General features: G+C 39.7%; 2 protein-coding genes across 8 annotated transcripts in view; one reads left to right on the top strand and one right to left on the bottom strand.

Moving 5' to 3' along the window:
• cpeb3 (cytoplasmic polyadenylation element binding protein 3) overlaps nucleotides 1-13,198 on the bottom strand; it is a 49,351-nt gene extending 36,153 nt beyond the window's left edge. For 2 of the 7 annotated variants that reach the window (XM_066693680.1, XM_066693681.1), the window contains exons 1-3: nucleotides 11,294-11,513; nucleotides 10,245-11,191; nucleotides 1,347-1,500 (exon numbers count right to left, since the gene is read on the bottom strand). In XM_066693680.1, the coding sequence (XP_066549777.1) occupies nucleotides 1,347-1,500; nucleotides 10,245-11,191; nucleotides 11,294-11,342 (1,150 nt within the window). In that variant the 5' untranslated portion in view covers nucleotides 11,343-11,513. Of the gene's footprint in view, nucleotides 1-1,346; nucleotides 1,501-10,244; nucleotides 11,514-13,094 lie in introns of those variants that run through there. The other 5 variants (XM_066693684.1, XM_066693685.1, XM_066693683.1 and 2 more) reach the window with 4 other exon arrangements.
• An 868-nt stretch (nucleotides 13,199-14,066) lies between these two features.
• The window catches only part of marchf5 (membrane-associated ring finger (C3HC4) 5), a 28,705-nt gene continuing 16,506 nt past the window's right edge, over nucleotides 14,067-26,265 (top strand). The window contains exon 1 of the mRNA XM_066693026.1: nucleotides 14,067-14,455. Within this exon, the coding sequence (XP_066549123.1) occupies nucleotides 14,412-14,455 (44 nt within the window). The 5' untranslated portion in view covers nucleotides 14,067-14,411. The remainder of the gene's footprint in view (nucleotides 14,456-26,265) is intronic.

Below are 26,265 nucleotides of genomic sequence, written 5' to 3'. Positions count from 1 at the left end.
AGTGGAATTGCAATATCCCACAAGCTTACTGACCCAAAACCCTTTTGGAGGACCAAGAGTATGCAACACACCAAGCTATGAATCTCCAAGGTGTTTAAATAAAGCTATACATTGTTTATGACTAGAGGAAAACAATAGCAAAACAAATAAAAAGTTGTACACCACTTGTCAAGCCATGGATTTTCTAATATACTCAATGCTCCAATGCGCTGAATTGCCATTTCTTTGCCACTAAACCCACTGCTCTACAACATACTTTAAAACACAGGACAGGTTATGACCGAGACACTCCTCCCTTTGTACAACAGGGATATAACAGAAAACAAAACTGTACTCTGTTCTCTGTCAGGTCTGTAGCACTCCAAAGCACAATGTTTCATCCAAAGGGGTTAAAAAATGAAATCATCTTCACCCTCAGACAACAACGCGCTCCCTACTTCTTCTGGATCGTTTTGTTTTTGTTTTTTCTGTGATCACAAAGTGCATAAAGCTAATTTGTTTGGGTGTTTTCAACCAAGCCAAAAGCAAATACAGCTGCCGAGGCAAAGTTCACATTATTTTGAGATGAGGGGAGAAAAACAAGTCTTAGTCAAAATATGCTATTGTTTATTTTCTCCCCTCAAGTGCTTAGTCTTCTCCATCTGTAACAGGCAATCTAGCGCAGGAGATCAGAGATGCTTCTCTTCATTTCTTGCAACTGACCTCCCGAAATACAAAATGTTACTAAGTTACCGATTCCCAGACTGAAGATTTGACAATCCCAGCTGTTGCCGTTGCCACAGAATAGACAAAACATTAACAAAAAATCCCTTATCCTAACTGACACTGTGGCACATTGAGAGAGTCAATCTACTAAGCAGCTGAACCCATTCTGCCAAACTATTATAAAACTCAATACTCTATCTACTGATGCTTACGACAACCATTATTTCAGCACTAATTTTAATGTATTCCCCCCGCCCCCCAGGATACCTGAACTGGAGGCTCAGTCCATTTTGTCGAGTGATTTTGTCAAATGTTAAATGCATTTCATTTAAATCTCTTTATCATCTCTTATGAAACCCAGCACTGCAATATTTTGGGGGATTAAAGCAGAAAAAAAAAAATAGCAACAAATACATTTGAAAAGTAGAAGGATCAGCTGCAAAGTTATTTATAAATTAATAGACAGGTTATAAAACATAAGCGAGATTTTGCAGGTGAGGGCCACTTTAATTCACAAATAATTTACAGGTCACAAAAAAACAATATTGTACTGAAAATGCAAATATAGAGCAACCAAAAGATCACTGATGATTTGAATGAAGCCAAAACCAAGTAAGCATGGATGTATGAATATTCCTAACCTGCAAAATGATTCCTCCACATTATATCAGCGATAGTCATTGGTGGGCCACTGGGAGGGTAGTGTTTACCTTTGTCATGATCAGTCCTTATCATATCCATTAAGGAATTCTCCAAAGAGTGCAAGTTAAAAGCATCAAAGGGCCGATTCCGGTCCTGAAAGAGAAAAACCAAAAGTCACATTAGTGCGCAAATGTTACTTGAAGACAACTTTTCAAACCGTTCCTCTGTGCACCCAGAGATAATCAGGCCTTTAACAAAAGCTGGACCGATGCAGGACACCTAATAAACATGCGTGGTACCCGGCAGGTTTCAGACCGCGGTAATACTTATTCCGACAGGGGAAAAACAAAATGGCTCGTCTTACAGTGCAGTCAGTCGGAGCATCCTTATTCATTGCCCTTGCGTGGAAACAGTTCACCTGTAAAACCAGTCAGACCCCAAGGCTAAAGACTAATGGCGTCACCAACACGGAAAACACGGCACAAAATGACCAGGTACGACATACAAGGCAAAACCACTCACAAATCTAAAGCAAAAAGCACTTCCCCACATTATTCATCGGTTACTGTTGGGGTAAAGAAAACAGAGCAGGCGATTCATATACTATAGAATATAAAGTGGGTCAATAATAACATGGTTTCCCCTCCTTCCCAGCCGGGAACAAGTCTGAAAGATCATCTCTCAGCCCATGAGGCAGCCTTGCACAGTGTGTGTAAAAGGTTAATCGTTCCTCATCATGTGAAGCGTACCAGTTGATAACTTTACTGCTTGTTCATCTTCCGTTATATCCACATGGCATCATGTCATAATTCCAGAGGAACGCAAGATGTGAGTCACGTCTCCTCTGACCTAAATCAGAGTAATAAGATGTATTCTAAACTGGCTAGCAGTCTTACTTTCCACGGCCTTTGCCTTCTTTTGTTTTATCCAGGTATAAGGAATGCCTTTGAATGTTCATCATCATGAAGTGGCCCTCTTTGAACATGCTGGCATGGGCCTCTTAAAGCCTATTGCTTCTTTGCGGTCTGTTTCTAATTTCAGTCTCATTTCAGTCCATCACACTCCCAAATAACACAAAGCACCTGTTAAGCAGAGAGTCACGCTCATTAAAAAGCTTTTGGGTTCAGCTCAGAGAGTACACGGAGATACAGGCACAACTGCAGTTTACCACAACAAGATGTTTCATTGTCTGCAACACCAGGAAGTGACGGTTAAGAAGCTTCTATTTTCACCCAGTTCGAGCAGACGTGTATTTTTGGTATAAACATTGAATTACACAACTATCAGTAGATAGTCAGTAGACTAACTTAAAGACCTTTATTTCCCTGTACACTTGAAACCACAAATGTTCTCTGGCACATAAAACAAGCAAAGTCCAGCAGAACCAAACTGCATTTCATGTCACACCTGTTGGAGCAAAAGTCGATCCTCAGAGACACGTCGATAGAGGCAAAAAAACATTGCCATTGCTGCAACTTATTGAAGCACGGCACCGCATGGCAAAAAATATTTGTCAAGCAGCTAAAACTGACAGTTGGCAGCCGTGTCACTAATGCACGGGCAATGCACATTGTTTGCACATTAGCTATTGTAGTGTAATTGGCTGAGCACTCAAAAGTGTTATTCATTTTCTGAGCCTGCATATTGTTTAGCATTACGTTTAAGAAAAAAATCTGCCCACTTTGTACAAATGTAAAAGAAAAAAAAAAGAAAAAATGAATGCTGAGCTTTTCATTTCCCATTTCAGCTTGAAATTCTTGCATCCATTTTAACAATGAAAACTACCGTATGGAACTTTAATTTTAGAAAATCAAAAGAAGTGAAGAATCTACTATACATCTTTCCTTACAACCCACCTGCCTGTCTGTCTCACTTTCTAAATAAAAGCCCTTAGTTATAAGAGGCCTGTGCCACAGATATCTGATGCAGTTTCATAGACATTGGTTACTTGCTGATGCATGTTTTGGAGACCAAATCCTAAACAAATGAGGGGGCAACAAAAAAAAAAAAAAAAAAAGTGTTAGCATTTTAAAGTGTGCTTTGTATAAAACAAAGCATCAGAATTTAATATTCAAGCTGTAATGGGACTTTGGGTACCTTTTGAATGAAATATAGACTAGTTTTACACATAGAATTTAAACAATAAGTTTGAAACTACTGAAGTAAGTCAAACTATGCATATTGTTACTAATGTTAAACAATAATGATAATTAAAAGAAAATAATTGAGGCATCTGTATTTTGATCTTTGATTTAAATGGTTACTTTTTGAAAGCCTTTGATAAAGGCATCACCAAATAAAATGACAGACAGTTACACTATGCAGAAGACCCAATTCTGCAACAGGTTAATTTTTCTAATGGAAAGTCACATTAGCCAGAGAGTCATCAAAAAGTGGATCAGCCTTTGTATATTCCTCAACAGCACTGCAATTACTCAACCTTCAGTGATCGGTACACGCCATACAACACAGTTCCTTCCCCCACCAAAAATACAGGCAGAGTTTGCAAGTGTATTATCTCAATTATGAGTGGTTAGATCAATAAAAACATACTTCACCTTAAATCGCACGTCATGCCTGCTGCGTTTTCCACTCCCAGCCTTTTATCACGTTCAATAAAGACAGTAAAAATCTATTTGTAGCGGTTTTAACAGATCTGGAAAATTTAAGTGGTTATGAAAGTGCTACCGTTAAATCACAAATCTTGACATGAGAGAAAGATCTATGGTTTTTGGACTTAAAAGGTAAAATCGTTATTTCACTTTTACATGGCTAAATTGGAATACAAAACTAAAATGGCCAAAGAACAACTAGTGCAGGGTTGTATTCATGAAATGTAGAAATGTATATTTAACAGATTTCCTTTCTAGCAATATGAAATTGCTTCCCTAAAATAAACCTGCTTAAACAATATAAATTATGTTTTTCCCCACAAAATGGATTAACAAAGTTTTATATTTTATGGACAAAGGGGGAAAAAATACCTTACCAAAGGAACCCCCATCACACTCAGGAGACATGCAAACACTTGAAGAAATTTGCATCTCAAGGTTGGTGCACATTGTTTTCCGGCAATCTGCCACTTTATTTACATCATAAACTTTGATATTGCTGCAGTACTTGTCATTCAACCTGCCAGAATGCAAATTAACAATGAGCTGGATAAGAACCAAAGAGTGGCTTGTCACTTCCAGCAACACTAAGAGACGTCTTTCAAAAAAGCCTGTTCCCCCCCCACTGACAACATGATGTGTTCAATACAAACCCTTTCAGAGCACATTAATTTGAGGTGTATATTTCACCACAGCCCATACTGGGTGTATTCATATAATTGTGTACAAAAATAAATAAAAATAAAACATGGATATATATACTGTATATATAAATAAAAACGAATATTAGTCTGGTTCAAAAATAAATCGTCGTACGGTATCAATCGTACGTAAATAAGGCCTTTATTTTAATTAATACGACACTGAGGAAAGATTGTGCTGAGCAATAACAAGCAATTAATCAGCAGGTGGTAAAATTATTCTGCTAGAACTGTAACCATGATACACTGTCTCCATTTCCCTTCTCCTTCATTTCCCTTCAGTAAGCAGATAGCCATGTGCAGTACAACATATGGCCCATCTGACCTTGTGTCCTCGTGCTATCTGCCTCTTATAGAAAGCAGGGCTTATCGACATGATACAATATTAACTAGACTGGAATTTCATAATTCAAACCATTTATTGCATGTTGGTTTATTGCATGCATATTTTTTCCACCCGTGTTACCCGCATCATTTTACCGTTCAACGATAAACGTGCTCACATAGAAAGACGTCATTATTCGAAGTCATTTGTATAAAGTGGCAGCAATACATGGCTGTCATTTAAAATACAAATATACCAAATACAATACTGTGTATTCTTAGAAGGAGGGAGGCATGCTTTCTAAATTAAGAGCAATAAAGGGATGCTGACCCACACCTAAAAGATCAAATCGAGAACATCTTCTATGAACCCTACATGTGCAAAGAAAATTCAATATGTTGCCCAACCCAAGGACATGTGGTATTCAAGCATGGAGAATTTGAACATGCCTGCTTTCAAAGACTTCAAATGTATTCAGCCCTGAAAAGGCAGACTTTAGGCTACCATTAATTCAAGGAAGATGCACATAATACTTAGCATATTTTAATGTATAAATAAATGAAGATTACCATAAACAGAACACGTTGATTAGAAGTACTGGGAACACTGGGGGTCATCCAAGTTCTTTATTTTTTATTAATATTTTAAGAGACAGTCTGCTTTCTTTCCCTTCCTAAAACACGCTGTGTTGATTAACTTCGGTACGACGCCTCATAAATCGCACCCTTGGTCTGTGAAATTTTCAATTTATATTAATTCGGTAATTCAAGTTCAAGTAATTACTAAATATTGGTAAGCATTATTTCAGACAACCCCTACGCTTCAAAACCGTCTCGACAAGTTTAAATCTAGCAGGCTATATTACCACAAAATAAAGTGCAGTGCCGAAGGTTGTATTTGTTCCTGTCCCACATTCTCAAGTTATAACCTTGAGTTCATTTTGTAATGAGGGATTATAGCTTTCAAAACAAGAATACCAATGTTGTAATCCCCTCCTGGAACTTACCAAAATATATATAACCAAATCTAGTAAGACTATGAGATTTTAACGATAACAAAATCCTCGTTGGCTCTTCTCGTTGAAGAAACACAAAGGGAAAGAAAAAAGGATTAAATATCATGTATGCAGCAGAGGAACTGCAGATTCAAGTGCAAGCTTATAGAGATGTTGATCTTATCAAGTGACCCAATAGGAGAACAGGCCCAGTAAGCTGTGTTCAGTTCTCCTGCCAACTGGCACAATCACCCTTTATGAGCAGAAACTCATGAGTTAATGGTAAATCCAGCTGTATTAAAGCCCAATCTGCAGAAGTCAGACATTACTAGATAATGAAACTGATCATTGGTCTTTCAAACTCACAACTGGACTGCAGCTGAACAGGGAGGCCCAAATCTGGGTTCAAGTTAATCATGACAGGGCAGAATTGCATTTTCAAATAAAATAAATGGCTGGAATCTGACAACTGCAAATGGAGAACAACCATCATATAACTGCCTTATGATTTCCTTGCACTCCCAAGTAGAATCAAGGGTCAATAACATTTGCAGCAGCACTTGTGTTAAAATAGACGAAGGCAGTTGTCAAGACTGCTAAAAAAAAGACCAGGAGGATATGAAATGTGAAGATGCAATGACTTAGATTATGGAGTCCTATATTTTTTGTTACCTTTCTCTTGTTTACAGAATTAACTTATTGCCATCACAATGCTCTTGTTTATTAGGGAGACTTCCCTAAACCGGAGTGTTTATGTTCATTACAAATTGGCGTTTGTCTGGTTTAATGTAAGTGTACAGACCGTGTGCAGCCTGTGGTCAAACCAAAGAACTCAAATTGCTTTTGTCACCACTCGGGAAACAAACTAGGTCAGTCTGAGACCATGTAATTGCAAAGTCTCCTTCAGTCTGTGCTATGGCTTCCTTATTCCGATCACAGGGCAGAAATAATGTACTAGCATGAGGAACTAGGAAATGAAAATCTGTATTTTATTCCAAGACTCCAAAGAATTCGTGTTCGATCCATTTAATAATCATAACAATACAATGCGGTACTTAAGGGGAAATCAAATGTGACAGCTGGTTGCTATCTGCAAAACAAAAACATTTCTGTTTGACACTGCAGTCAGGTTCGATTAAGATTTTGGAAAATGTATTTATTTATTGAAAATACAAACTGCTCTCTCCCAATGCTTTCGGTGGGAAATAATCATTTTAGAATGATATAGCCTAACCGAAAACTTTCAGACCCGAATAAAACAGGCCAATTTGTTACAAGACCAGTCACATTCAAAAGAGAGAAACTATCAAATATGTGGAAATGACCACAAACTATATCCCAGATATGAAAACATCAATAAAACAGAAAAACACTACAGGATACAGAAATTTTTAGAGGGTTCGAAATGTCTTAAAGTTAGACACCTAAAGGGTTCAAAGTCAGGGAAGATGGTCTAGTTTCTAAATATTTAATGTGCCATAAATATTATATGCAGTGACTCTGCTGGTTAATATCAGATCTCCCACATACACGTCTGAGCAATAGAACCAAGATACTGTAACTAGTTTTTGCAATGAAATTTCTTACTAAATACTACAGCAAAAGCCATTTTGTTTTCTGACCAATGCTCTACCTTTGTAATTGTACTACCTTTAACTATAGTAAACAGCAGCACAAACCCTCTGCATCCCCTCGTTTCATTAGAAACTTGATAAGGATGGGGTGCAAGTTGCTGTTACTCGCTGCCAAGTAAAACGGAAAGCAAATTATATTTATCTAGATAGGTGCCTAGATAGGTATGATGCTCGGAGAAGACAATGTATTATTTACAGCATATTATTTGTAGCAAATAATGTTTCTGTAAACTTTTGCACAGAATCTGGTTTATTTTTAATAATATGGCATGACACTATGTGTTTGGTATAAATGTTTTTCACTTTAGGAAACATGACAGCATATTAACAGTTTCATTTTAATAAATTCAGAAACTGCCTCCTTTTGTCTATAATTTATTTAAATTACTCAAGGGTATGCCCTATTTTAACATGTTTTAAATCTGTAATCAATCTGTCTCAGTTCTCCAATTGCATATCATATAAATCCAAGCATAAAAGATACTTAATATGCTTTATTTTTGTATTTAATACAGCATATCCAGTTAATTATATTAATCTGGTTTCAAAGCCAGACATTCCTGTTTTGAGAGCCCAAGGTCTGCAGCTGTGCACTGAGACCTGCTACTAGGAGACCACAATTCAGAACAAGAATCAAGTAATCAGAAAGGTAACCCAAAGTCATTAAGAAAAATATCAATTATCATCAAGTTCCACTTCTCAAAAGTTACAAAGGCCAAATTTAATTAATATCCATCACCTTTTAAAAGTACCATCATCACTAAAATGAAACTAAATACTAAAATTAGTGACTGCCTGTCTGTATAGAGGTCACCTTCTCCACTTCCGCGATGGATCTGTTGCTAGGATGCATGAAAGCTTTAAAGCTAGTAAAGATATCCTTGGCTATTATGACCCTTAGCACGTACATAATAGGAACAAAAGAAAATGAGAAAGGACCGGCATCTATTTGGTTATTAGCCAGTGTTCATAATACTCATACATTGTTTTTAAATGGAACTTTTAAAAGCTGGATCAGAATAAGTAGGAGTTAATTTGTTTTATAAACCTCATCTGAAGTAGATCCCTGGAATATTTCATGTTAGACTATATATAAGATTGGTATATCGAGCATAGGAGGGATATATCAATGTTATGAAGCCTACATGTCAGTATATGGTAGATTGGCATGCTATATTTCTGATGTGTAGCATAATTCGGTCCTGATTACAGTTTAATTTGCTTGACCCAGTGAGATGGGTTCAAACTACTGCACTGTATTGAATGCAAGCATGAGAAAAAAAAAAGCATGCAACAACACTGGGTTCAGAGTCAAGATGAAATCAATAGATGGGGCAGCACCCCAGTCACATGTGACAGCAGGCAGCACGCCACTGTCCGGAAACGTCAACCGCGCAAGCGCCGCCCCTGCTCCGCCGCCGGCCAATGGGACGGGAGCAGGGCGCCCTTTAAACACTGTGAGCTGGCACTATTGTGGACGGGCGCTTTAACCCTTTAAACCACCCGGATGGGGCTGGATTGTGTCAGAAGAACAGAAATCATCAAATAAACCATGCTCTTCAAATGCCATCGTCTTTGCAAAGAAAGTCAACGCTTGCATTTTAAAGCTGCCGCGACGCATGCACACTAACCGCAGGAATAACACTAATGCTAACGAGCCAGCGCGCATCCAGCACAAGCCACACTTCTGGTTTCTGCAGTGAACATGCGTCGGGTTTAAAAAAGCACAAACCCCTCTGGACAAACTGTGCAAAATAATCGTTAGCACTCATCTCACAACACCGTGACGCCGAGATGAATCTAGAAACTGGAGGCAGGCAGATCCAAAATACCTTTTCTAGACAAGTATCAAATTGGGTGACACTATCACGATGAAATGCCAGGTTTAACTAACTCGCTGTATACACACATTATTAACAAACTAGAAATGCGTCTCATGTAATTGGAGCAAGAAAAGATGGAAACTTTCGGTTCTTGTGACAAACAGCAAACACCTTGATCATCTCAGAGGACTCCATTGAAATACCGCTGTGAAGGTCACGTCCTACAAGTGGCAAAATGCACATTATTTACCCCACAGAATTAGCTAAGGATGAAGCCAATATCGCTTATTTGAAACGGAGGATTATATTATGGGATACACCTATACTGTGCGTCATGTTATACTCTCTGTATTGAGATTGTTCAATGCATATGAATAACAAGGGGACCAAATCGCAAGGAAGAATCACAAACACGCATTTTTGCCTCTATTAGGTTCAGGTTTGTTTTATGAAGGTAAAAAAAAAATGCATTTTCCGAAACAAAAATGATCAATGTCAATGCTGATGTTGATTGAGGCAGATATGGAGATACCCTCTTCCATATGGATCACTCTCTCACACGCACATCAGACTAGTGTCCTCACAGGACTGACAATATGAATTAAACGTTAATATTCGACCTACTATGTATAAAGCATAGTATACGTTATAGGATTAGCGTGCATGCATACATCAATTAATTCACGCATTGTTATTATATTACTGCAGCAATTTCAATTTCTGAAATCAAATGACAGCAATCGTGGCTACACTGTGCACCGCAGGGCGGGCGGCTACACTGTAACGAGCAGGCTGCGTCTGAGGTTACCTGGAAAGGCAGCATGTTGTTGCTGTTGTCGGTCCTGAAGGCGTTGTCCTCCATCCAGGACTTGGGGGCGACAGGAGCAGCTCGGGGGAATTTCGGGGGCGCGATGACATTGCTCGAGTAGGGCTTTTTCAACGGGGAGATGGGATTGAGGGGAGACGGCACCCCGACACCGACCCCCACGCCCACCCCGACCCCCACTGCCCTCCTGGGGTCCCGGCCCGCCTGGAGCCCGCTCCAGGGGTTGGAGGCTGAGCTCCAGGCGGCGTTCTGGTGATTATTCCAAGCGGACGACGAGGCAGAGGAGGAGGAGGAGGAGGAGGAGGAAGCCTTGCTGTTCATGATGGTCTGGTGACTGTACGCGTTTCTTTGGGGGAACGGGGCTTGGTTGGGGCTGACAGGGGACCTCCTCTGCTGCTGCTGCGGTGGCTGGGCTTGCGGTGGCGGCGGCGGCTGCTGCTGCTGCTGCTGATGCTGAGTCTGTGCCAAGCCGATCTGGGGTGAGAAGGTGCCACCGAATACCGGGTTAAGTTGGTGGGGGAAATTCTGGAAAAGCATCGTCCCGTTGACCGGCGGTATCCCTGGGAAAAAGCTATCGTCCACGGCGTTCGTGCTTCCAGTGGACCAGGTGTTCCCGAAAGAAGTGGACAAGGAGGTGCCGCCGCCGGGCTCCTGCGCTTGGTGAAAGCTCAACCCCGGCAGGATGGGCGACTCCATCGGCGCTTTCTCTTTGTTGGTGTGCGGCGGCTGCTGCTGCGGCTGAGCGGGGGCTGCCTGGCTGCTGGTACCGGTCGGGCTGTCCTCCGACTGGGGGGGTTCGGATGAGGGGGTCGGGGTGGATGGGGGCTCTGCGGTGGTTGGATCTTGCTGCTGCTGCTGCTGCTGTGGTGGTGCTGGCGGCTGGGCTTTGCTTTTGTCCATCAGTAAATCATCCTGCATGGTTTGCTGAGCTGTAACGGGGAAACACAAAGACGGGTTATTAGTGAGGTGCTCATGAGACACGCTGGCCGGCGAGGACCCGGGGAGGGGGTGGCTGTTGTGATTATTGCTACCTCTACTGCTGGGACTGGCCGACAGCAGAGCAAATCCGTAATCGCCCATTTAGTAGAAACTATGCAATGATCGCACGCATGAAAGATTAAGCGGCTTCACCCTTTTCCGACGCCTCCGTTCCCCTCGGCTGTGAATGGGAGAGACGCTTGGAGGACACCGAGAGTCACCGATTTTCGCCACGTCTCTTTTTCCCTTTCACCGGAACTCCAGACTGCAATGTGAAACTGATTCTGGTTCCTGTTTTTTTCTAGGACCACCCCTACAGGCATTTGCATACGTCAATAAATACAGCTGCGTCCTTCAGCAAGGTTAAAGAGACACACCACCCCCGTTTCACATTTAAAGGAGCAGCTTTCGGATATTTCAATAACGCCAGGAATCCGGGTGCTTGTCAAGTGGAAAGCAGTCACTCATGTGCTTCCTGGCATCCACAGACAAACCAGGCAGGAAAAGCCAGGCATCTGACTGTCAGTGCTGTTAAAACAACCCAGATGAGGATATATCAATAGTTGTGCTAATACACCAATTATTAGGCTGCTCTCTGATCAACAAAAACCTGGTTCCCACAGTGACATGTGGGAATAAAAGTTAAAACTGCTGAGAAAATATGTGAACAAATACTGATGCAAATGCTTACATAACCAGGCCTAAAGTAGCCTATGCACTGCCCTTTCCACGAATTATATGTGCTCAACCTTAAACCCCACCCTTTTTATTTAGGCATGGGGGCTTTTGTGAATAATGATAGTGAATCGCCCCCCAAAATGTCAAAAACCAACAATCCTGTTTCCACTTTCTGTCCTGTTAAGACAAGTTGTGAAGCCAGTAAATCTAAAGGATATAATTAAGACAGATACCTGGGTTACACCCACAATATTTAACTCCTTCTTGTCGTTTTCTATTAGTTATATAACAAAGCCTGTTTATTTTGAAGGTAGTATCTGTCTGCTGCCTACTGCATTATTATGGCGATGATGTCAAAGGTTAAAAGGGTGATCTTGGCTTTTAAAATGATATACCATTTGGTGCAGCAGTAAGCCGCACTTGCATGTTATTTCAAGTGCTGATGTTGCTGTCCTCCCTCCACGAAACACAGATTGTTTTAATGCATGATCACACGTCTAAAAGGGGTTACTCGTTTTATTTTTATAAAGGCAGATTAAAATTAGCCACTCAACTGAGGTGAGCAACTGCAGCAAACGGCTACACTAAAGTAGACGGGGGACTCGTCTGTATTGTGACAGTTTCAAATGTAATCCTGAAGGTAATTCAAAAATAAAACACATATCCTAAGTAAATGACACTGTGCTACACAATAACAACGGCCACAGAATCACGCATAACCAATCTGACATCAGCTGCGTTGAATAAAGTTGTTTACCGTGAACGAGACAGGGATTGCATGGATGGGCATCCCAAAAAGCTCCTATGCATCAAGTCCTATATTTATATTTGTATGTAATCCCCTTACAGCTGTATCCAAATCAGCTGTTAAATATATATCGTACAGCACATTCAGTCCACATATCCTTGTCTTTCCTGCCGCTGCATGCATGACTGCTGCCTATGACCAAGGTCACGAATCGTAATCAATAAAGGGGTCAGTTCACAAAGTTACACTCAATCAATACTCTATCTGATCGAACAGAAAGACAGAAATGACAGACAAAACTACGGTATATGTATATAAGCATGACTATACACACACGCACATATACATATTCATTTCCAGACTTCTTTTTATCCGGTACTTTCATGCACTGCGTGCTTTTCTGACCGTTTTCAATAAACAGGCTTTACCTTTATCGTTCACCTTTGGGGATTCAGTAAATGGGGCTATTTCTGTTTGCCTCTGCTGGGTTTGGAAATGACAGACGAGCTGCCCCTCTGCCGAGCTGGAGTCAGCAGTGGCTTAACAGCTGATCGCTTACGGCGCATGCGTCCTGCAAGGAGAGGCTGCCGGGATTTGTAGTCCCTCTAAACGCTGCCGCAAAACTCAGATAAATCCCCGGATTTGGGATGTAAAGTTTTGTGAATGAGAAAGTTGCTGTTTATTATCAATCCACCCTTTTTTTTCTTCCTTTCATTAATTTTTTGAAGCTGTAACTGATTTGTGTGACAGTTAATGTTTATCAATTATATGAAAATTAAGCATTCAGTGTCATATCCTGCTAGCCTATAGAACAGAAACGTCACAGACAATAAATGATAATAAATATTTTGTAATACAGCGTAAATAAGTCGTGCTTAACAGAAGAGGGCTTGATGCATGTTTTATTTCAAATAGAATAGAAGCTATAATGGATTTGAAAAAAAGCAAGAAGTAACACCGGTTATATTGACAAGTATACATATTTACCCATTCCTACACATCAATGACATCCATGCAAATTGCATATAAACAGCTGATTAGATATTAATAAGCATCAAGCAATGAATCGGCGATAAGTATTATATTCTGTAAAAAGGAGTGCCTACCGAAATAAGATGTATTCTGTAGCCATATGTGTATCTTCATGCTGCTCGCCTCTGCAAACAGCCTGCCAGCTTTAAAGGCGTACACGAGTTAGAGCATTTATTTGCAATTTGTTTTGGAAATATGGAGCACCAAGCGTATACAAAATCAAACTACATATCCCAGGCGCCCGGGCTGCGTGTCATCTCTCCGCTGCGGCTCCGGCTTGTTATGATTCGTGACGCAGTGCGCATTCGTGGTGACGCAGTGCGCATTCGTGGTGACGCAGTGCGCATTCGTGGTGACGCAGCGCACGTCGCCGTCGCCTCCCTTACCTCATCCCAGCGCAGTCAATGGAGTCAAGCGGCCACAACGGCGTGATTATAGTAATAACAAACAAAGTAGCACTCGACTGGAGCGAAAACGGGACGTGGAAACGAGCACGTTGGATATAGAGCGGGTTTTATCTTTATCTGTCCTTAGTAGCCTATACATAAATACATGCATATGCATCATAATATACGTTTGCGTTGCGCTGGTATCTGTGTTTGATTTAAGCCCTGCTGTGGCCGAGGCCGTGTCTGGGAGGACGATACCAGCTGTAGGCCTGCGCTTTTTGTGTGCACTATTTATTGCTGTGTAGGTGACGTGTTTATGCGAACATGGCGGATCACAATGCGGTGGTAATACAGCAGGTTTTGGACAGGTGAGTAGAAAGAGGGTGACGTTTTATTGTGGTGGGGGCTGTGACCTGAATGTGATGCAGCAGGGCTGTGGAGCTGTTGCACAGGGTGTCATCTGTATATTATCCTTCGCTTTCTGCTCTTTTTAAGCACCTAATGCTGTCCGTATACCATGGTTGTACGGTTTTATGCTTGTTCTTTGATGTGTGCATTTAGCCATTTCTGTCTTGAATTGCATATAACACATTTAAACAAAACAAAGCAGGTGAATTGTCATTATTATGCAATCAAATCACAGATCTCCACTCAATATTCTTTATAGACTGCATTGCGAATAAGCACACATGTTGGCCCACTATAAGCATGGCATGTGATGACCTTAAGCTGCAGTGGAAGAGTGAGGCCAGTGTGGTATCCCTGCAAATCAGAGTTGGTCTTTTTTTGTATGATTGCCCTTCTGGTATGTCATGGTAGTGGGTGGGTGAGGAACACTCCCAGAATGGCATTGTTGGATTGCCAACCAGGCAGTAGATTGGGTTTAAGGTCAGGCAAGCATGTGTTGTCATCCCTGAAAACCACCTTCGGACCCGGGGAGCTGCCACGCGTGATGAAACAATATTGATATTTCGTTTTTTTGCAAGAGGTGAGGTCATTAGCACTAATCACTGTGGAAGAAACCCGGATCAGTGTGGCCGTGCACAAGCACCCCTTTCCGCACCGTTTTGTTCAGCTCAAGACAGTGGTCCCCGGACTCACACACACACACACACACACACACACACACACACAAATGAAAGGTTTTGCACGCTGTACTGTACAGATCTCTCCCTGCTGTGTGATCTAGGTTTTCCATAGAGTACATCACTCTGGGAGGGCACAAACAGTAAGCCATCTGGTGTTCAATCCTTGTTAGTGTGGCTGATTGATTCCTTTAAGTAAGACATCTTCCAGTCATTTTTTAAGATTTGTATCATTATGTCTGTTGTAGTTAAAGACCAAATTATTTTGGAGGGCTGGGGTGTCTTCAGTTTTTTGTTCCAGCTCTTGGTTCCTTAATTGGGCTAATTAACTGATGAACTGGATGAATTGTACAGGCTCTGGAATGTTCTGTGGGCAGATCATTTTGAGTCATCAACATATTTGAAGTTATCAGCTATACAACTCAAATGTGAAAGTCTTAGATAAGCCTACCAGACAAAATAACGTCAGGACTGATGTCTGCCACCCCTGCTTTAAATACTCTTTTTACAATTTGAAATAGCATGTCGTTGTGTAGGTATGATATGCACATAGTTATATTAGAAGTTTGTCTTGCTACTGTCTGAAAGATATTTTAATAAATATTTCTAACCACAATATGCATAATGCCCTGTAGTGCACAACTGGACTCATGCAGTTATCTCAATATTATACTTGCTTTCACTATATTGAATTTTGATAGTTAACATTAATTTATTTGCTTTTTAGTTTAAATCCATTTTTCTTCTGGTAAATTAAAGCACATATCTGTCAGGGGCTCAACTTCCAAAAATGGATGTGCTTGTTACAATTTGCAACCTGTCCAGTTCTATTTATGTGGATAAAACTGTGTATTGGAATTGAACATTGTATATCAGTCTATATCAGAAATTGGGGTTTGGTATTCTCTGTGGAATGAGAACATTTAAAACCCTCTTGTATTCTGTAGCTTTTGTTTTGTTCGCTTTTGCAGAACACATTAAAAGCTGCTGTTCAATCCTTGGATTTCCTTGTTAATATGCAGTCCATGAAGTGTTTAGTTTTCTGAAGAAAGTCAACAAAGGCCCTATAATAATGGGACTCCCCAACATTTTTTCACTAGTCTCAATCGACTGCATCTTTTTTCTAGGTTACTCCAGCAAAGTATCGGTCGCACGCATGCATACATATACAGCTCTGGAAAAAATTAAGAGACCACTTAACTTTGATTTCTGAATTTGGAGTGGTCTCTTAATTTTTTCCAGAGCTGTGTATTTGACTGTTCAATGAGATAAATGTTGTGGTTAGTGTGTTATGGTGAAATATTGATCTGTTCTTTCCTCACCTCTAAGGGTTGATTATTGCAGTTCTCTGAGTCCTGACCTTGTCATCGTTTTACGGAGAAAGCAGCTGCCAGAATACCAACACTCATCCTACAATATATCACAAAAGGCATTTGATTCTGAATTGGTCGGGCACAATAGGTTTTAAAAATACAACTCTGCAAGAACATTGACTGATTTCAGGGAGCACTTACGTTAAATATAGCATATCTAACATATAAATAGATCATACTAATAGAGCATGTTTTCACAGATAAGGAACTATCCAGGATAACTGTGTTATAGCACTACATGTCTATTTGATTATCTTTAATTCAGCTTCAGTTGAGAACATGCTCCTTAGACGTTTTCTGCATCATTTCTTTGCTGGTGTTAGAAAGGCAGAAGGATTGGATCACCTTTGCTGTCAGGATTTAAAAAAATACTTTACTGCCAAGATAGTAAAGTCAAAAGGGGAGGGTGCCAAACTAGAACATATTGCCATTGCAATAAAAACAGAAGACGAAGCACTGTCCTCAAATGTTGACTGATTTCCCTCCCGTCTTCAAAGACTTTTCTGTGTTGGGCAGTATCGGTGACACACAGAATACCTCACGGACTGGCTTATCTAGAACTCGCCACATACATCTGCCTCGCCTCTGCAATGCAGTGATTTCATTAATGCAGTGCAGGAAACGGAGCTTTAATCCATTGTGACCTTTCAGAATGAAATGGGATCTTAATTCTTTTATTTTTTCCCTTTTTAAAATATAATAATATCCTCTTATCTGTTTTTCTGTCCCTTTGTGCATTTTAATGTCTTGTTCCTTTCAGTCTGTCATGGCCTTCTTAATATATAGGCTGTGCATTTAGATGTACTTTTTTAATTTTTCTTAAGCCATTTTAGATTATGATGGTGTGCTGGGGAAAAACGCTTTTAAAATAATTTGCAGCACATTGAGTACTGGATTGAAAAATAATGCAGTCCATGAGTCTGGTAGGAATAAACTTAGCAAAAGGCCTTAGAAAGTATTGATCTGTTCTTAATGCAACCTTATACTTTAGGCTAAGTGATTTTGCATTCTTGAAAGAAATCCACCCTTCTAATGTGAGTTCAGTGCAGGGCTTCAGGAGATGTATGTTAATACAGGCAGTCATGCATTAGGTCATCTCTTGAAGGACTAATTTCATGTAGTCTCCACTATACACAGCACAAAAAGTTAAAGGGTAATTATAATCGGTTTAAAAACATTTAAAAGTTTTTATAAGGTCTGAACTAACTAATTACTCACAGTACTTTTTCTTTTTTCTTTATGCCTTCAAGGCTTTTATCTGATTGCTTTATAGGAAATTAGGCTTACTTTAAAAATTCTAATTTCTTTGGGTACATAAATTGAAAGATTTTCGGAATGATTTAATTACTGATTGCTTCTAAAAGTAATGCTGGTCTTTAAAGACGCTGTACGGACAAGCTTGAGATCATATTAACATGAATTGTAGGTTTAAGGGATAATTGTGCAGCCAACTCAATTTTCACTCCTAAATCTATTATCTAAAGGGAAAAGTTTAACCAGTGAAGCATTCTGCAAAACACTTGAAATTAACATGTCTGTTTTGTTAAAGGAATGCAAATCCCAAAAGCTTTAATACCTAAAACAAACCTGAACTAAAACACTTAAAAGAAGATTATGACGTATAAAGTTTCTCAACTGTCTGATTTGTGTTACTGTAGTAAAGTACTTGATGTGCTTAGATCATAATGTAAAAAAGGAAAATGAACACTAACTAGTATTCAATTCTATACTTCCTATCATTGTAGTTGTTTTTTCTGAATGTATTGAAATCAGTTGGTTTGTTTTGTAACAAAGGGAATGCAGTCTATACCTGGGACCGATTAAGGGGTGGTTTGGCAGGGATTTGCCAAGGACCGCTCACAGCAATACTTGTGCATTGACTGGCAGACAATCCCATTCCTTTGCAGACCACCAGCTGTGACCAATCAGTGACGCCAAGCTAAACAGTGAGAGCATCGCAACTGCCAATGCCTGGTCAATTACCGGACATGAACCTCATGTACTATATTATAAAGCTAATGAGTAGGAATTCAATTAAAATCTTCAGTCATTGTTTTATTTTATTTACTTTTCCAAGCCTATGGAGTATGTGTAGTTAAATTATAGTACAGATATCTTCAAGCAATAAACCTTGTTTCAAAGCTGTAAAGTTCATTGTCTGAACCTGAACTACAGAACTTGTGAACATTTGACATGTGTATCGTGTTGCCTGTTCCCTAAAGATTAAGTGTGCCACCATGTTGTAAAACCACTAACCTCAAACAGTAATATTGAACGGGGGGGGGGATTCGTTTTTTAAAATAATAAGCGAGACCCTTCACGTGACACACTGCAGTGCTGAGGAATGCAGCCAAGCAGGTGAGGATTGAGACTTGGTTTTGTCCAAAAAAAATAAAATAATAATGTTTAGCTGAAAAATGATATTGCTTTAGAGGAGCTATTACAATTTGCAGTAATGCATCTTTTGCACAGTATAATTCCATTCCCCATTGAAACAGTACCTTGGGACAATGTTTCTTGTATGCAAACAGCGGTAAGTACCCTTAATACTCGAGCAGTTTCCATTTCAGCAAAAGTGTAATGGGAGAAATAATATAAATTGAATAAATGCAATAAGATAGTTGATGGTCTCTGAAGCCTGGACTAGTTTTTTAAAGTTGTATTTTGCTGGGGCATGTTGTATCAAAGGATTCCTATATAATAGTGTGTGTGTGTGTGTACATATATATATTCCCATAAATCTATAACATATATTGTTTTTGAAGAGGCCCTGTACCAGACTGAGGAATTTCCACAGTTTAGAAGTGTGCAGTTTTAACATACCCATCCTGTGAAGCATTACAGTCTTTTTGGGACTGCTTTCCCTGTTGTAGAAGATGGTCTCTGGACCCATATGCTAGATTACTTAATAGGTCAGAGGTCAAGTGCACATGAGGTACAGGTCAAGCCAAATGGAGTGGTTTGTGTGCATGCCGAACAGCGGGAAGATCTGTCAGATTTGCAGATTCACATGAAATCTGACCTGTAGGGTGTCCTGTGACTTGCAGATCTGCGTGAGGGAAGTGTCATCTAATATGTTTGCCGGGAAAGTCAAATATAGAACATAAGCAATATTTTGGATTGCAAATTAGACTGGAAGCAGCAGGAAAATGGGTACTTTTATAGCTTCTCAGTGAGACTGTTTCTAGGTTAAGACCTTAGAGACAAATTCAGCTGGTTGACTTCCACTCCGGGGGTGAATGAGTCATTCGCTTCCTTGGCAGAGAGGCAGCCAGGCTAATCACAGCCACACTGTGGGTTTAATAACATGGCTGATCGTCCAAGTAGAGGACATGCAAATTCTGTGATGAACCGTAGATTACAAGGAGTTGAATTTCATGCAGAGGCTTGACTTATTGGTTGAATTGTTTTGTGCTTGAGAGGGGAAAGAAAGAGTGAAGTTGTCTCTTGATATTATATGAATACGTATTCATGTCACGTAGAGGAACAAGAACTTGTTTAGCCCCAGAAGTGTGTATAGTGAAGACGTAGCCTTGTTCAAAATGATAAAATTATAATCTGACAGATTAATTCAAGCTTTTGAATCTCTGCTTCCATTTGCTACACTGACTGTTAGATGGCATCTCAGACGATGTCTTTGAAAACAGATGTAGGAGTGAAATTCGGTCACGGCGAGTAGTCGCTTCGAATCTGGTTCTGAGTGCATCTCCAGAGCGTCTACACGCATTTCAAATAAACCCCCAAATACCAGTGGTAATTAGCTTTCATAGCAGAAACATAAATTGTGAATTAGGAACCCCATGTGCACTTAGTTTCATACCTTTTTGTTTTTTTCTCTTCTACGCATTCATTTCATATATTGTTATATTTAAATATTTACTCTGTGTTGCAGGAGCACATGAATCCTCGCATCACAGCCAGAACGGTTTATTCCTCAGATTTCTTTTATTACAGATTAAAGCTTTTGGAGATTTTGACGCTAACCTGTACATTACAAACCGTAACTGATGCAACTGTTAGTTTTCCGCTTTCAATTACACATACGTGGCAGCAAACCCCACGATGTAAAGCTTCTAATTATGATTCTAGCTGTGGATTCCAATTATTGAAATAAAGAGTGGACCGGCAGATGCTGACAGCTTAATGCAGTTTTTCTTCTTTGAGAAGGGAGGCTGGTGTGAGAGACACAGCTTGGTGGCAAGATAGGAGAAGGAATGTAAAAGTGATGCTTGTCATCTTCCCATTTTAAGTGCCTTTGTTTGTTTCCTTTAAGATGACAGTGTGTCAAGCAAAGATGTACTGGAGAGAGAAAAACACCATAAATTATGGCATAATACAAGTCAATCAGAAGCAGAGGCAGATAAGTTTCAAAACAACCTAACTTTCCTCCAGGCCTGCCAGTGTTTGCCAGAACGCTCCTCGCTGGCGCAGGCTTTGTGCTGTATTGTAGAGGTTTCCCACAGTCACGTGACGCACCATGAAAGAGCTCTTTGTGGGCCGGCTACAGACGTTCTTAAAACTCGAGAGTTTGACTTGTAAAGCGTTGAGAAAATAACTGTTCAATGGTACTTGTCTTTGTGCGTAAATCAGCAAATATGTTTTTTCTATACCCACTCTTGTGTACTGCAGCGTGACAAACCACAGTGGAAATCATGTACATTTCTCTCTTTCTCTTGTGTATTTTAAATGTCATAACTGTTCTGGAGTTTGCAGCAGTTGTGCGTTTCTTAATTGTTATTCATTGGCAGAGGTTTATGCTTTTTTGCAGGGACTGAAATTCTAAATGAAACAAAAAGGTTGTATATAAAGTAAAATGAACCACAGTTAAACCCAATTTGTATGAATACTGACGAGAAGATTATTTTTTATGTATGCATCTTATTAGCAGGCGCCCTTATCCAGCGTGACTTACAGTTTACATAAGAAAGAAAGATTTCAAAGCATTACAAAGTGCAGTAGTACAATCACAACCAAATACAATAAGCGTATATCCTAGTACAATGAGCTAACAAGTGCAGACATAATACAGGGAAGTCCTAGATATGTGCTAAAGGGGGGTAGGCATGGTAGAAGTTTCAGTAAAAGGATACAAGTGCTAACAATAACAGAGTAGCATAAGGAAGCATAGATTACCTATAAAAAGTACACGGGCGGCACTGGAGTGTTTCTGCTTTGAAGAAGTACTAATTACAGTGGAGGAGCATATGCTTTTGATTGAAAGGTGGTTGGTTTTAATTAAATTCTGACACGTACAGTGAAGCTCTCCTGCATTAGATGCAAACCCGGTATCCCAGAGCTTGTCATCCATAATTGGTTTGCAGTGTGAGGATCCACACACCCAATTCCATCCTGCTTTAAAATGTCCTGCTGTTTTTGACTTGTACCCTTGGTCTATCAGAGCACAGCATGCGATATTTTCCATTAGGACACATTGATTAGCCCTCCTGTAGCAGACGTCTGGAGAAATCCAAGAGAATACATTATTTACCCAACTTAAATTCATTACTTTAAATATAGTGCTCTGCAGGTACTTGTTACTCTACCTATCCCCCTTTTTCCTGCACCTCAGTTCCTTCTTAATATGTATTTGTGCGTATTTCGTTTACAATTTGTTCAAATTAATGTATTATGTGTGTGGGGGTACTCTTGAAAGCCCTGTAATTCACAGGATTAAATTGCCCTTCCAGAGTGTTGTATAGATATGTATCTGCACCTTTTAAACCTCGTCCAGGGAATGGAAAGGAAATTCAATAAGAGAGGCGTGTTTTTCCAGGACTGAAAGCTCAGTTCAGGAGAACAGAAGGCTGTAGACACTGAGACATGGGCCAAAGGGGACTCGGACGCATTATCACAGATTCGGTTCCCGTCCTTGGGCAGGTGAACTTGGCTGCCCCGCCCCTTGCCATCAAGTATCCCTCACTGGAAAAACTACTTAAAAAAATAAAATAATAATAATAATCTCAGAATCTAACCCTTAGTTGGCCATTTATTTGAACTATAGCTAATTCAGAACATCAATTTTTATACATACTGCTGCATAAAGACTGAATATGCATGGTAAACTGGTTTACCATTAGCAAAAACTATAACCACGGCTTCTTACCCTGACTTAGCAAATTGAAACCAGTTCGTGTCAGCCTCGTGGCACCTGAGAGATCACTGTTCTGCTGTTGAAGCTGAACATCATTAAGTATTGGCAACACATAAAAGTAAAGATAGTGGGTTTAAAATCTTTAGGCCTTACGCACAGATCTGTCAAAAAGTGAATACTGGCTTTTTATAGTGTTGACTCGAACTTTCTGGGTCTATTTTTAAGTTGTAAATGGTTTGATATATAGGGCCTAACTATTTCTGTTTAGTCTGGTGAGAGAACGGGGGCCATGTCAGAGATGCAGGTGTGCTGGGAAGGCTGGGTCGTCTGAATGCGATGAAGTGGATCTTGTTACTCTTGAACACTCGAGAGAGCGGCAACAGTAAAACCTACAAACTGATGGTTTCCTGCGTACTACGTGATTTTACATCACCAGTGATGCGTGTTCTAATGCACACACGCTGACTGACGAACCTATATATTTTAATGTGTATGGACTTGTGTTCTTCATATACACACACACGCGCAATGCTTTACTTGTGAATGAGGCGAGAAATGCCAAATTGGAGACTGCCGCAATCGAAGTGGTCCCTGATCAGAACCATTATTCCCTGGAGATGTTGTAATGGAGACATCGTGCAGTGGAAGTGGGTTTTTTTTTCTCCACCCTCTCAAAGGGTTTCAGAAGCATTTCACGCCAAACTACCGATGTTCAAGCAGTGTGGAATAATCAGAAACGGCGAGTGACTTCCACAGTAGAGTCAGCTGTGGCTTCACACGATTTGAATATTAGTCAACCCCCTTTTGTAGATCTTCCTTTTTCATGAGGTAAATATAGTGTATGTTTTCCCTGTTTTTTTCCTAGTGTGGATTTGAACAACGTGTCAATCAGAATTAAGTCTGCTGGACAAAGTAGGCCAGTAAAATGCACACCAAGTACAGCCCTGCAAAGTCATCTGAATCCTTAAAAATAAGGCTTTGTGACTTCCTCGCTCTTCAATAAAATAAAAAGACTGACATTTAAGTACTATTGAGATTACTGTAATTACATTTTTTTCATAAGTGATCTATATCCATCTCTAGAATATCTTGGATACAATTTTAAAACCCGTGTTTGAGGTAGAATCAATATTAGATACAAGTAGAGGTTGCTGTTATGTTAGTCTGTTTTTTCGATTCATCTCAAGGAAAATAAATGTATATAATTGCCAGTTCAGTTCCATAGTAGAAAGTTGTAATGATTATTTTGTTTGTTCATAGTTTCATTCCCATTTCTGCCCTTTCGTAGTCTAATGTTATCCAATGTTTTCCCATTTAAAAATATTTTGCAAGAACCAAGGACTTTTTAAATTGCAAGTTCACCTATACATTTAAAACAACAATATAAGTCTCCTTGCTAATGTTATCTAATGCATTGTTAAACTGGATCTAAATTCATATATATGTGTATATTTATATATGGAAATACATTTTACTGGTATACTTTTTCCAAACACAGGGAAGCCAGACACCTGTATAATCCCAACGTTGTATTCCTGTCTAAATGAGATGTGCTGTCCTCTTTCAGGAAAGAAGGGGCAGCATTAAATGCATTAGGGGTATTGATTCTTATTCTGTGGAGTCATCAGGCAGGGAGGTTTGGGTTTCCATCAGAAATAAGGCTTTGTTTCACCAAGTGGGCTTTTCTTATTCGAGCCTGTTATCTGAGTACAAACTTGGTTCAGTGTTCTTTGCAAGGTCATGTTTTATTCAGCGCAAGAAAATGGAAAATCTGGCAAGAACTGAGGGGCCGTTGGACTGAAAGCGTTTTAGCGAGCTCTGTCCCTTACATCACTGTCAATTGAAAGGGATAAGGCCGATGACAGAACATCACCGATTTCCTATTCATTATGCATTATGTGGGGCTCAGGTTTTAATTATACATTGCATATAATGTGATCCTGTTCATAGCCCTTTTGCATCCTTTTGTGACAATTGAAACTACAGTAATTTGTATGGAGCTCCTGGGAGTAGTCCAAGAGGTTATAGGAACTGCAAAAAAAGCAATTGTATAATTTTCTGTGAATCCATCGTCTTGTGTCTTTTTCAGCAACCGTCCTAAGCTTCACGTATTTTATTAAGAGCAGTTATTGTGTCACCAACGCTGAATTAAGAAAGCCTTTTCTCATCTTGGCTTATGTAGTGTTGTGCATTTTAGTTGATAAAGTTTTTAAATATCAGCTGGGGTGTTAACCATTTGCAGTTTTACAGTACAGGATGGTATCTTGTCTACAGTGGGAACTGGGGACACATTTATAATTGCCTATTTAAGTGGTGCTTGCAAAGCTGGTGAATTCTTGTTGTGCGCTTGTTTTGCTATTTATTACTTTTCTGAAAAAAGATGCCAGTAATTCAGTTACATAGAAGTATCTGAGTTCTGTAGTTTATCTCGGTCTGCAAAAAGCAAGAGAGTGCCCTTGTCAATGCTAGATAACATTTTTTGTTTTCTGTTCAGCTGGCTCATGTAGCTTGTCAGGGCGTTTTCCCAGTCACGCTGATGGTGCACTCAGATGCACCAGAAACAACTTTTCAAAGATGATTTCATACTTTATTAAAATGCATAGTCGGGTTCCCACTTAAAGAATGCTGTACCTTGGTTTATTAATTGTTCAAAGGCTTATGTATGCTTCGTTATTCTAATGCGGTTTATATGATCTGTTTGAAATAGATAAGACAGGGCTTCACAGAATGTTTGTATTATTCTTCAAAATATCTGAACATGTCTCCCTTAATTGTAATGGTGCTATAGTTGAGGTTTAATGAGACTGCTTCAGTGTTCAAGGGCCTCTGGTTTATAGCAAATCCTGACTGCAACTGTTCTGTAGCTTCTCTTTTTATTTTCTTTCATTATTCCTGACGGTCCGTTCACAGCTGTTGGGATGGTATAAGATTTGTGCTGAACTGCAGAGCCCGGAGCTGGCAATGACGTATGCTCGTGCCCTTATGATTTGATGGAGGCTGCCCTAGAAAACTGATGAAGCATTATTAGATAATTTTCTTGCCGGCTCTAAGAATAACTCATTCAATGGACTGTGACAGGTAAAACTTTAATCCAGAAGAGTGCTCCTGCTGTTAATCAGCGATGGGAATGGCAAAAGAAACAGTTATTCGTTGTAGCACATTTGTATATAGCAGTAACCTCAGTTTATATTTATGAGTTCACTGTTTTTTCTAGTATGTGTTTCGAAACTGTCATTTAGCATTCTAGACAAATATTAACACAGTCTTATAATGATACACTGTTATGCAAGCTCTGGTAAGGATGTTGAAAGTGCTTATGTGATAATTGAGCTGCAAGTAATGGCTAAAAAGATAAGAAAAGTAATTCCGGTTTTGTTCTCGCTCAGTTCCACAACACAGTACAAAGTGGCATATGTTTCGGCATTATCTTACCCAGTTTTTCATTTTTTGTGTATGTTTTTTTTTTTTGTTAGATCGTCTTGTAAATTGTGCAGCAGCGTGTGATGAAAAGTATGAATGTCACAACCTGTTTTTTCTTCCACACACTACCTGCATTTTACTTTACAAGGACATCAAAAGAGTCATATGAATAGATGTGGAATTAGTTCTGTGAAATGCAAAACCCGATT

This window comes from Amia ocellicauda, chromosome 20 (assembly GCF_036373705.1).
Source record: "Amia ocellicauda isolate fAmiCal2 chromosome 20, fAmiCal2.hap1, whole genome shotgun sequence".
In the NCBI taxonomy this organism is placed as follows: domain Eukaryota; kingdom Metazoa; phylum Chordata; class Actinopteri; order Amiiformes; family Amiidae; genus Amia; species Amia ocellicauda.
Note: the sequence above shows the minus strand (reverse complement) of the source record. Positions and strands in the feature narration are given on the sequence as shown.